At 31.9% G+C, this 13,529-nt stretch overlaps 1 protein-coding gene and 1 long non-coding RNA gene across 2 annotated transcripts; one reads left to right on the top strand and one right to left on the bottom strand.

Moving 5' to 3' along the window:
• Positions 1–1,340: 1,340 nt before the first annotated feature.
• On the bottom strand, positions 1,341–3,597 carry LOC133196647 (uncharacterized). The gene is made up of 5 exons (XM_061332508.1): positions 3,532–3,597; positions 2,511–2,650; positions 1,939–2,094; positions 1,648–1,694; positions 1,341–1,429 (listed from the first exon to the last, which is right to left on the bottom strand). The coding sequence occupies exons 1-5, from the start codon at positions 3,585–3,587 to the stop codon at positions 1,397–1,399; spliced, it is 432 nt and encodes a 143-aa protein (XP_061188492.1). The 5' UTR covers positions 3,588–3,597; the 3' UTR covers positions 1,341–1,396.
• Positions 3,598–6,083: 2,486 nt separating this feature from the next.
• On the top strand, positions 6,084–8,099 carry LOC133196648 (uncharacterized). The gene is made up of 2 exons (XR_009722392.1): positions 6,084–6,160; positions 7,841–8,099. It is a non-coding gene; the product is annotated as an uncharacterized LOC133196648 (long non-coding RNA).
• The last annotated feature ends 5,430 nt before the right edge of the window (positions 8,100–13,529 follow it).

Below are 13,529 nucleotides of genomic sequence, written 5' to 3' on the forward strand. Positions count from 1 at the left end.
TATGCAGCAATATACCTTTATCACCTGCAGACGGGGTATATATCTCTCAATTGATTCGATACGCAAGAGCATGCTCTACATATGTACAATTTCTAAAACGAGGTAATTTATTCACAAACAAGTGGATGAAACAAGAATATCAGCTGTCTCGTTTAAAGTCATCATTTCGTAAGTTCTATGATCGATACAATGACCTTGTCAGCAAATACAATGTATCATTGAGCCAAATGCTGACTGACGTTTTTCATACTAATTGTTAGGCCATTATTTACACACTGAATTGTCGACGGATTTTTCTGTTATTTCCCGATCATGGCAAGGATCACACGGCGGGTGTGATCGGTCGGCAGGGGATGCTCACTCCTCCATGGCACCTGATCCCACCTCTGATGTTTGGAGGTCCGTGTTTGCTCTGCTCCTATTTTGTATCGTTTAATGGACTTTTGAGCTTGAATACTGTTCGTTATCTCCATATATTTCATTCTGACTAAACTTTCAAACAGTGTATAACCTTATACACGTATGACACTCCGATCGCTTCAAAATAAATTTGTTTACTTCAGATTTTTTTTTGTAATAAATAACTATATTCTCCTTGAATGCATGTTACAGTCTAAAATATTGTATGGTGATGTATTATAATGTTTATTATGCCCCGTAAACAAAGATTCGGGGGCATAAAGTTTTTGCCCTGTCCTTTTTTGCCTTGCGTCTGTTCTGTCTGTCTGTCTGTCTGTCGGTCTATGCTCCTTAAAGTATTCTGGGTCTTGAATGTGTGGTTTATGCATCCGGATTCAGAACTCCGTTTTACACTACCACTAAGATCAAAATTTATTTTTGTGAATAACTTTCTATTTTACACCGATTTGAAAATGGTATGTAATCGATCGATCGATCGATCGATCGAGAGAGAGAGAGAGAGAGAGAGAGAGAGAGAGAGAGAGAGAGAGAGAGAGAATAAACAATAATTAAAGGCTTATCAAGTGATTTTTGTTTTATTTACTACTTTGTTAAACTTATAGGGGTCCTTCTGTAACTAAGAAAAGTCAGGTAGACAAATGCGATTGTTTGTTTGTTTAACGTCCCTTTCGAGATTTTTCACTCACATTCGCCACCCATTGTCGGTGGAGGGCGGCAAATTTAAACCACTGAACAGTGGGATATCTTTTTCGTGCAAGCACCAACTGCGACATAGGACCTCGGTTTATACGATCTCATCCAAAGAACCGGTTTCCATGTCCCGCAGTGGGATTTGAGACAATTGTGTAGTAACAGCTGAGGTTTCCGAGCTGGATTATAAATCTAAACTTCAAACTAAGATAAAGTACAGCACAGTGTGTTCCGATCGTTTATTCAAAATGTATGAAAACATCAAAGTTCCGCAAAGAACGTGAAATCAACCATGGTGTGTGTTGAGATGATGAAGAAGCTGTAAAAATATTCATCTTAATTATAAAATTTATAATTATTATATATTTAAAATTCATCTTATCCTGATTAAATGCCGAATCTAACCTATTCAATATAACAAAACCTAAAGACACGGATTGCTTTTTTTGTCAAATAATATATACTATACATCTTGTATATTTTGTACATGAATTATAGTACTGTAGTAATAATGTTTGCTCTAACACTGTAACTCACCTGGGAGTAATAATGGTCAAATTCATGTCGTGTTACCTGTCCATCACCTGTGAATAAAGTTACATAAAAAGTTTGGCAAAATATCGAAGTGACATATGGAAGTTTCTTGTACCGAAACCCCGAGAAATGCATTAAGAAAAGCAATTGTCCGTGTTCCCTGTGGGAGAAGGGGCAAGGCTGTCAGAGGATGTTCCTGTATGCCGAGAAATGTAACCAACGTGACAAGGATACTAAAATATAACAAAAAAAAATAATAAAAATAAGTAAAAACATAATTAATCTATTTATTACCGTTATTGTTTGCATCATGGTAAGCCTTGTCCACAAACTCGGCCTTGCTGAGAAGTCCATTCTTGTCAGTGTCAAAGAGATTGAAGAGTGGATCTTTAAAAAGAAAGTCTAGTCCTACATGAGCCTCGAATTCTGCCTTTGATAAGTTTCCATCACCTGAACATTAAAAAACTAAATTAAGACTTCACCAATTTTTAGACTTATTAAATCATCATACTAAGTATGCACAACTTCAATAGAAATTATTCTCTTTATGATTTTTTCCCCTTAGAATAAAGAATTAAACCTATAAAAGAAGAGGTGTTCCTCCTTAGACGAAATTTGGTTGTAGTATTAGTGTAGCGACTTATTCAAATAAATATTTATTTTATAACAGATAATGTACATGAAACTTTTTGAAAAAAGAATTACTGGAGTACAACGTATAGCGAACTTTTAGGACGACCGATCAATTCTCGTCGATTTTGCACGTCACATGTGGTGGTCAAAATATTTTTTTGATTATATAAACACGTTATTTATATTCTTCTCTAAATGTTTTTTAGAAAACGGAAAAAAGTGATAAATCTCACCGTCTGTGTCCCTTTGGTCAAAGAGCTTAGAAAGTTCGGCATATTCTAGCAGTCCATCCTTTGGATTTACGTCGAGGGTTAGGAATCCACTGTCTACTAACTGCTGGAGTTCATGGGTGTTCAGATGATGTTGGTGTTGTCTATGAAAAGTAACTATTGTATGTAGGGAAATATGTCTTGTAGAATATTAAGTATCCTCTACAGCAAAATCATTCATTCTATAGAGTTAAAAAAAAATCGAACCACAGCAGAAGCTCAATACCACGGAACTATTGGTGTAGAAACATTTGATTAAACACTTCCAATAATGATAAAGGTGTTTGATTGTTTATTTTTTGGCATGGTGGGTGGTGGAGGTAAAAGAACTTATGATAATGTAGTGTTTATCCAATAATGAGTCGTCACATTATGAAAATGTAATGAAGATATCATTGACAATCGTTATTGACGTAATTTGCCCTCATAAGGGAATAAACATGCATTTATTTAAGAAATGAATTAATTTAATTAATAGCTACCAAAGTTATACTGAAAAACCTTGGTTGGAGCACTTTACCGTTTACGCTTTATACACCGGCGAAGCGGTATATTAAAAAAACCGTGAACTGTTCCAACAGTGAAATCAGGTTATACCGGTACCACTCTCTACCATCGGCTTATTGCAAATTGATATGTTTTGATGCAATTTAGTGGCGTAGGCAACACAAGTTATATGATATAAACGATTTTTCTATTCATCAACCAGTATTTAATTATATGTACACACTCTTTGTACTGACTTTCTTTACACCGTTCGATAGCTAGAAATATAAGGGAAACTGATAATGGGGAAAATATTTTTAAAAAATCTCCTTGATTAAATAAATGTGATTTGATGTTGTTTGTTTGTTATTTATTATTATTTTAACGAAACGGTTTTTATATCTCTTGACATTTTTAAAAATAAAGTTAATAAAAACAAATTAATTTATGAAAAAGGTGAAATTTTGTAATGCGGTCTGTATTTCTTTGGCTTACTTACCCGAAAACAACTGCAACCAGGCAAGAAAGGACGATCAGAAGCATAGTGTTCTGCATATAAAAAAACAAAAAACAAAAAATTGAGTCGAATAACACTGTAAAAATAAATAAATAATAATATAAACCTTAAAACAAGTAATGTAAAATGTTAGAAAGTGTATACTCTATTTGACCGTTTGTCTGATATACATGCAGTTGCCACATGAAACTTAGTTTTATATATAACTGACAGTAAGGTCAGTGTTATGGATTTAACGCAAAGATAAGATTTTCATAGAAACTGCTTTGTATGACAAGAGGCGTGCAGTAGGTTATATTGTTTAAATTATATATATATATATATATATATATATATATATATATATATATATATATATATATATATATATATATATATTACAGAGTACAATGTTATGCAAGAGTTGATATTTGGGTATTTTCAATCACAGCCATTTAAGGAAGAGAAGGACCTTGAGCTGAAAAAATACTTGTCATTCAATTTTTTTCATATTTTGTATATTTCTAATTAAGTATGTCCCACATATCTTAAAGCAGTTATATCATTAGGTTTCTAACCTTATTTTGGAGATATTGATTGACAAATACTATGCCCTACAGTATCTAAGTGGAGTTTGAATTCTCAATGTTTCCGGGCGCATTACTCTGTCCATAATGGGATTTTTTAAGCATACAAAAAATATCGAAGTGGACATGTATCTTTTAAAATATTTCAGAGTATACCTAGGATTTAAAATTCGAAAAAGCAAGTTTTGTGTATCACATTGCATCTGGATAGGGAAAATTACGCACTTTTTAAGACAACTTAAACAATAAAAAACGTAATTTTCAAAAAATTCTATCATTCAATATTTTTTAATTTACGTTGAAATACAAATCCTTCAAATTATTGTTTAACTGTAGAAGTTTCGAATGATGAAGCTGACCTCATTATTTCACAGGACATCGTTAAAGAGGATATAAGCGTGACAAAAACGTGTCATGTTACATTTCTCGAGTACGGGAAAAACCAAGTATGACGTCACACGTAAGCTAAATAAGCGAAATAAGATATACCTACATAAGATTTCCGTCAGCAGCCATGCAAAAATAATTTTTGTGTTCCCCAATTCTCAAAATATTTCATCATATACTGATTATGACCTGTTTTTACATAATAATACCGCCCCTCTGTTCAACGAGTATGATCTTGCTGTACTAACAGATCGTGTATGACGTCACCGACTTGTTGGACGCGCAGTTTAGGGAAACAGAGGAGTGGATCAATCTTTTTCATAATTTGTTAATGTTTACAAGAATGTTAAAACTTTTTTTTTCTTATATAAGATGGTAATTAATGTTAAAAAATTGTCAAAAAATTATACAAGAACTGATGCTTTACACGTTTTGCACTTATATAAACGGAGACTATGACGTAATTAAACAGAGTCATGTGACCATGTGTCCTTCATCCCCTTAAAAAAAAAAATTTTCTGATGAATCCGGTGAAAAAAAAAATTATCCTCACAAAAAAGGAAAGCGATTTTAAGGAAGCTGGGTGGGTACATATGAAATATTATACACAGGTAAACTGCAACATAAAAAATTAGTTTATATCGTATAACCTATGTTGCCTACGTCATAATGACTTACGTGAAAAACGTATCAGAGCATTTTTGAAGGAGAAATTGTCTTTTTTTCTACACTTAAATGGAAAATTAAATTATAAGGAATGAATTTAATAGCTACCCAAGTTAAACCTGGGTTGGAACATTTAACGCTTTTTTATAAAGGTTTATAAAGCGTAAACTGCCCTAACGAAGGTTATACAGTATAACGGGGTAGCTATTAAATTCATTCCTTATATATATATATATATATATATATATATATATATATATATATATATATATATATATATATATATATATATATATATATATATATATATATATATATATATATATATATATATATATATTCATTACTCGTTAGAAACAAATGTTGATCATATTCTTTAAAGTTTCCATGTAATTAAGATATTGTAAATGGCTACCGTACATGTGCCAATTTGCTCAGGTGAGCGATGTGATCCTTTGGTTTCTTATTGGTTACTTATTGAAAATGTAGTTCCCAGGGACAAAGATAGCTTAAAAAAATGGTGCGAAATGTGTCCTGCATAAAACATATTTTCCCAAAAACCACCCACAAAATGCAAAATGTAAACGTAAGATTCTGTACACCCGTCCCCCTTTTTTTAATACTTACGTGATTTTTTTGGTTTAAGAACCTCTCTTTCATGTATTCCTTAACATTAACAAGTTTTTTAAAATATATATTCGAGGGAGGGGTATAGTGTTTAAAAAATAATATATTTATAAATTATCAAAAGTTTAGGTCAGTGAGAACTTTATAAATTGGTCAAATGTATGATCTAGCTAGGACCATGTTCAACATGTATTAATAGTTTATGTTATCTTGTAGATTCTGTACGACTAGGAGGAAATATCTGATACTGTATTCACGAACATGTCATTGGCCTTGTATTGGATCTGGCACTATAACCTTGTACAATATCTGTATATAAGTGGCGGAGAGAAAAATTAAACAGACCATTCTATTTCGGACAGAAGGTGAGACAATTTCACTATCTTGCTTGTCGATGTGAGTATGATTTCTTTAAAATGACCAGAGACTATCCATGCATTGTTGGTGACAATGAGCGCTGACTTGGGGCGGGGGGGCATTAAATTTTTTAGATAGTTTATTTAGAATATAACAGTGCAGCCCGTCAGTATACAATAAAATAATAAAATTGTTATACAATATATGTAGTAATGATGTTGTATAATATATAAACATTTGAAAATCAATTTTGTTCAAATAGACATGACAGGTCATCGTTACGTAATATAAGAACATGAAGGTTAAATCCGTAAGTTATGTTCCTAACAATTTGTGAAAAGGGTGTACATGTGGAATGAATTGTATTTGTTTAAAAATACGGATATATATTTAATTGCTCTGGTAAAATTTAGAAATTTATTTCAAAATTAAGAATTATTAAGTATGCAAAGCTCTGTTCCTTCGACTTATTTGGCTCCAGTCTTTGTCACTTTTTTTCAGCTCTTCATATTATGATTAAACATTATGTAATCATAGACATCCATAAAAGATTTTTATTTATATAACGGTAGCTGGATTTCGGTCTATTATATAGCTCTCCACTATATTAAATAAAAGATATTCAATATAAAACTGAAGTGTAACAATGCAGTTTTCCACAAATGTATCTTGAGTATTAGGACTCTTACTGTTTACGAATGAAACGTACAAAAGTCTTCCCTCGGACTTATTTTCATATTATTTCATCTTTGGCGATCCAAAATTCATTACTGCCTTTGACTTTCGACTCAAAAAAAAAAAAAAAAAAAAAAAAAAAAAAAAGTAAATCAATCTGAGTTTCATTGCCATGTGCAATCTTATTTATTTTCCATGAATTAAAATTTTCGAACACTTCGAGTTACGTTGGGGTTAGAACTACACCAGCGCCATTTTTTTTTTTTTTTGAGAAAATATGGGACACCCTTAACTTTTTTTTCGAGTACAATGTAGTTAATTTACCAAATTATTTATATTTGATACACCACTTAAATCTGTTTTTGCTATTTATAATTTTCTATTACAAGACAAAGTTTTTCAACATCTGAAATATGAAAAAGGACATGCAGCAAGAGGACAGTGGGTCAAATGTAAAATGCACACGAAAAATCTGTATATTTTATTAATAAATGGTTGAAATACACTTCTGAATTATTTAATACTAGACCAGTAGGTCTATAAGCAATTTTATTGAGAACATTATTAAACTTATGATAATAAAAGTTAGGAAATCCAAACATTTATATTGACTGACTGGAAATAATTCTCCAAAATAACATCCATTTATGTATAAAATAATCGAAAAAGTAATTATAATTACATTGGAAATTTTAGCTGTAATCGAAAATCTCTTCGATTACAGACTACTGTCGATTACTTGAAAAAAAAAAGAAGCAATCATTACAATCGATTACGATTACGACTACCCCATCCCTGGTTCGCAGATCTTAATTGTTAAATATACTAGTTATAGAGCAAATTAATTAAGCTATAATTTGTACCTCGCGTATTCTGTTCACACAAGTTTTATTAAATAATCTCGATCTTTGACTGCTGTAATTGTACAACGAACGGGGTTTGTTCTCACGCTAAAAGATGAGAAGAAAATTTGATTGACATAGAAACTCTGGTATTATTATCATCTTTTTCAGTTTACAATGAAGTCTTTGCTTCTCCTGTTGGTTGTCTGTTTAGCAGTCGGTGCTTATGCCAATAGTTGCACGGATACATGTGACGCAACATACAATGGTTGCGTCCAAGGATGTCGTGACTCACATGCACACGGCCACGCGTTCGACACGTGCCAGAACACTTGTCAGCTGGCGAGGGACACTTGTCATGCTACATGTCATGGACATGGAAAATGAATTCATAAATGTATTAAAAAATGAAATAAACTTTTTCGTTTAAGTTCATCGATTAACTTTATTATATATACTGAAACGCAAAAGAAACGCAACATCCTAATTCTAGGGGAAAATTATATACAGGTTATAACTTTGTATTTAAAAAGTTAGGACATGTTCAACTTTGCCAAATCAGTAATTTAACGGTTGAATGATTTTCATTCCATTACCGGAAGTTGATCATGAGCCCTCTAAACAGAGATAAAAAAAATGCATGTTTAATAAAACATTTGACAAATAATTTGGGTTTTCAAGGGTTTGTAGTTGTTAATCATAAGTATTGCACTAATATTCCTGAAAAAAAAATCCTTCTTTCTTTTCCCTATGTGATGCCAATATTTTCTCAAAATGACTGAAAGCACGCGTTTTCATTGCTCTTGCTGGAAATTCTCAAAATAAAAATAAAAAGGGATCGAGTTGCAGATGCAAATATGCACTACATAACGACTCATCAGGCTCATGCATTTCATAAGCATGAATGACAGTTCATTGACCGGAAGTCCAAGGGTTACTACACTAAGCCAGGTTAGAGAAAATTCGACCACAGTATATCTGAAAAACAGGATCTTAAAAATGCCCGAGGTGAAAATGCCATTCTTTAATGTAATGTTTGAAAAAAGGAATTTTTAATGACAAGTTTTAATTTTATATGTTTTTACCGAAGACAAATCTTTAATTCCAATGATATTAGAAAGAAAAAAGTTGATTGAGCCATACCATGAGGATGTGTTTTGCTTAAAAAGTAAATTTGATTCAAAATATGCATTAAATGATTAGCCAAGATTATCGAGTCTTTGCCAGTAACTTAACCTGCTTTTTAACATGTCAAAGTGCAGAGGAAATCTTCCCATTTCAGACAACACAGCAAAATTTGTTGCAGATTTATGTACTCCTAGAATTGATTTGCAGAATTTAAGGTGGAGTTTTTCACATAATAAATTTGATTAAATTTTTTCTATGGTACAGCTAGAATCAGTAAGTTTCTTTGTATTAAAGTAGCCCCAGAGGAATATAACAATATTGGTTTGCTGGTGTGGTCAAATATATAGATAATCATTTTAATATCAGGGCTTAATGAGATTATGTCATTCTTGAGTTTGAATAATGCTATCATATCTAAAGTCCTCAAGCAAAGACTGTATAGATATTCATAAAACATATATATATATATATATATATATATATATATATATATATATATATATATATATATATATATATATATATATATATATATATGTATGTATATATGTATATATATAATATCGATTTAATTAAATTAATCGTATACTTCATCCCTGTTTCACCATTACAGCTATGTAGGTCATTGTGTTCGAAGTGTACTACGTTTTATGATTAACTGACACCTAAAACCCCTCTTTTTTCGTACTGGAGACCGATAAAATATAAGCATACATTTTTAATTTGGCAGGTTTAACTGATCTTTTTTCTGCTTAACTTACGACTTGTATATGAAATTATCTGCTAGAAATTATTTATACATTAAATACACAATGGAATTTGTAAACAGAAGGATACACTTTTTTTCATACTTTAAAGAAACCATTTTTTTAAAAAGAAATAATTACTCAATTTAAGCTTATTACATAATTAGAATTTATTTCATACATATAATTTTGCAAAATCCAAATGCTACAACAAATACACGTAGGCGTTCGAATTATGATATAAAACTAGGCAATCAGATTTTGGAACGCAGTTCGCAATTCGCAATTCAAAAGTGAACTGCATTCCAGAACGCAGTTCGCAATTCAAAATTTAAACATAAGTCATGGGGTCTGAAATTTTGAGGGTAGGCTACTAGTGGTCAGTTACCACTTGTATGAAAAAATGGTGATGGTACCATCTCTAGTTTCCGAGATATAGAACTCCAGTTTTTAGGCCTACTATATAATACTATATGAATAAACATCGGGTTCGGGGACATCGAAGTCCCCTGCCCCGGGGTCTGAAATTTTGAGGGTAGGCTACTAGTGGTCAGTTACCACTTGTATGAAAAAATGGTGATGGTACCATCTCTAGTTTCCGAGATATAGAACTCCAGTTTTTAGGCCTACTATATAATACTATATGAATAAACATCGGGTTCGGGGACATCGAAGTCCCCTGCCCCGGGGTCTGAAATTTTGAGGGTAGGCTACTAGTGGTCAGTTACCACTTGTATGAAAAAATGGTGATGGTACCATCTCTAGTTTCCGAGATATAGAACTCCAGTTTTTAGGCCTACTATATAATACTATATGAATAAACATCGGGTTCGGGGACATCGAATAGCAGGCAAATCCCTTCCCATTATTCTTCCCTCTGGGAAGACCCACTGGATTTTATACGAAACTGTGTTTAGCTACCACATGTAATACTAAGTGAATAAACATCGGGCTTGGAGACATTTTAATTAATATACACAAGAACATTTTAAAACACTAGTCTCATAGCTTCCTTGATATTACAACTTTTAATATTTTTATTGCGGTGGATATGTTATATAATATATTTTTTCAGTTCTGTAAACCTTTTTCTTTAACTCTAAAGGCATCACTAAACACCTAAAGGGAATACTAGACAATGAATCAATGAATGAACTCCTATGATTCCATCAATGAATGAACTACTATGAACCAATCTCTATTGAAATTAAAATTCCTCACAGCATTGCAATATGACGTACATGTTTTAGTTATCATTGAGAAAAGTGATTGTCACTTTGTTTAATATTTTGATACATATTTCAATAATTGTAATGTTGTCCATTTTTGAAATTTCATGTTCATTTATGGTCATTTCAGAAAAATATTATTTCATAAAAATTAAAAAATCTGTCAACTAGAAATAAACTGAATACATGTACATGTGCGTGGTAAGTAATTCGGGTTGATAGGTTGTTCACCATTTTTTATACGAATCCGGCAATTTCAAAAAAGGGGGAGGGGCAGGGGATTTTAAAAAAGTTGAAGATGATATCCAATATATGGAAGATATCAATATATATAATTTAAAACGAAATGTTCTTCTAATTTTAGAATTCATCCTCCATAAATATGTAGAAATAATATCTATATTTAATAAAGGAAAATCCAAAACCTTTTTTTAAAGTAGAAATATTTTTTTTTAAACTTTTGTTTGATATTATAAAATACATAGGCAACATTTTTTTTAAAGATGTCAGACATAAATTAAAATATAAGCATATATATAAAAATGTAAATATGGAACATTTCGGTAAACAACCTTAATAAAGATGCTTAAAAACGGCTTGAATTTACGAAATAATCATTATATTAAATTTTAACTATTATTTTATAAATATATTTAAATTCTTAATACTAGTAGCAGGGAAATTTTCAATTAGAAGTATAACTATAAACATGTATGAAAAAAAAACATAAGTAGAAGTAATTGCCCTTGCCAAACTTTTTTCTTTACTATTGACAAACTGTAAAAGAAATATACTATTGAAAGATATTTTTACAATATTTCTAATACACCAAATGAAAGCAATTTTTTTTTAATGAGAATCAGTCTTATTATCCACGAAGCTCAAAACCTATTACGTCACATGGGGTTGAAGATACCTTAAATATAAATAATAACTATAGACTCATGAAAGAAGTGTATATCCTTTCTAATCGTGCTTTGAGTTTGTAATACAGAGAGAGAGAGAGAGAGATTCCGAGGTTCCAAAATCTAAAAAAAAAAAAAAAAAAGATCCGATAAAGTTAGTGTTCCTATGTGGATGCTTGTTCGGTTGGGGGGGGGGGGGGTTCATTTATAACGAATTTACTTAATGTGTTTGTTTGTGTGTTCTTTGATTAACGTCCCTTTCCAGAATTTTTCACTCATATGGAGACGCCACCAATTGGCGGTGAGAGCTGCAAATTTTGACGTATACTCGGCACTCAGGGCCATTGAACAGTGAGGGATCTTTTTTCGTGCCAGCATCTTCTACGACACGGGACCTCGGTTTATAAATACGGTCTCAGCCAAAGGACCGGTCTCGGAGTACTCAATGTTGTATTAAGTTCATTTAATTTATTGCTATTTGTTTTGTCCGTCGCAAACATTCCATTATTTTCAGTTTCCTCTCTGAGGCGCCGTTTCGGTATTTACTGCCATAAAGTGATATCACCTATTCAAATAGGTGATATCACCTAATCGAATAAGTGATATCACCTATTCAATTGGTGATACCAGTATCACCTATTCGAATAAGTGATATCACCTACTCAGCTTCTGAATTGGTGATATCACCTATTCGAATAGGTCATATCACCTTATCATATTGAAATGGTGATATCACTTAATCGAAAAGGTGATATCATCTATTCAAATTATTTATGAAATAAAACTCCTCTCAAGACTAGAGACTCTGAAAGCCTCGTTTACTTTCACTTTAGTTTATAATTTGTTAATGTTATCGAAAAATCTCGTGAGTCAGGTGACAAGATTTATACAATTCATTCTTTTTGAACACGAATAATCATAACTGAGAGAACTCAGAAACTATCAATAAATTTTGCAAAACTAATCTGCGAGTGCAATTTATATATCTTTACAGGGATCGATAACATAAAGTCTTTAAAATGTTTAGGATTAACTGGGCAGCCCAAATTTTCTTGGGGCCAATGGAAAACTAGATAGTCTTGAGGAAGGGAGCATTCATTATTTTATAATGTAAGAATTGCAATTAGGTGATATCACCTATTCCAATTTGTGATATCACTCATTCCAATTGAATAGGTGATATCACCTATTCGAATAGGTTATATCAATTATTCGAATAGGTGATATCATCTATTCATCTCGAAAAGGTGATATCACCTATTCGAATAAGTGATATCACTTCAATTCAAGGGTGCCTCTTTCAAAATTGTGAAGTTTGAGACCCCCTCCCCCCCGGGCGAGGGGTACTGCGGGAGGGGGTTCTATTGATTTAATAGTGATTTTATAGTGAAAATGCATTATTTCTGTGAAAATCTTCTTTGCTCCAATGTATTAAGCAAACAAACCAAGTATATAGTTATGATGAGCATGGACGCCTTTTCCAAAATTGTGAATGTCATGGTCCCTTGTTCAGGGGTTCTGGGGCCCGTTTTACAAAAGACTAAAATTTAACTATGCTTATTATTCTCTATATTACAAATGTTAAAAAATGGTTTTAATCGTTTTAAAACGAATTTAACAAGATAATTTTAAGCTAGGAATTTCAAACAGAATTATCAATTCTGTAAAATTTTACAATCAACTTAAACCTTTGATCTTAGGCGTATTTTTTTTTTTTTTTTTAGGTCACCTGAGTCACTCAGGTGACCTATTGCTATCTCTTTTCATCCGTTGTCGTCCGTCGTCCTTCGGTCGTAAACTTTTGAACATTTTCAGCTTCTTCTCTGGAACCAGCAAACCAATTTCAACCAAT

The sequence above is a fragment of the Saccostrea echinata genome, unplaced genomic scaffold, assembly GCF_033153115.1.
Source record: "Saccostrea echinata isolate AGI-Se365-2 ecotype Australia unplaced genomic scaffold, CSIRO_AGI_Sech_v1 ptg000030l, whole genome shotgun sequence".
NCBI classification, from domain to species: domain Eukaryota; kingdom Metazoa; phylum Mollusca; class Bivalvia; order Ostreida; family Ostreidae; genus Saccostrea; species Saccostrea echinata.

What these genes read in the sequence shown, in the direction of transcription:
- LOC133196647 (XM_061332508.1), bottom strand. Translation starts at nt 3,587, where the DNA reads ATGCAGAACACTATGCTTCTGATCGTCCTTTCTTGCCTGGTTGCAGTT. An exon ending in CTGGTTGCAGTTGTTTTCGG is followed by an intron (nt 2,651 to 3,531) that starts GTAAGTAAGCCA and finishes TACTTTTCATAG; the next exon opens with ACAACACCAACATCATCTGA. An exon ending in CCATGATGCAAACAATAACG is followed by an intron (nt 1,695 to 1,938) that starts GTAATAAATAGA and finishes CTTTATTCACAG; the next exon opens with GTGATGGACAGGTAACACGA.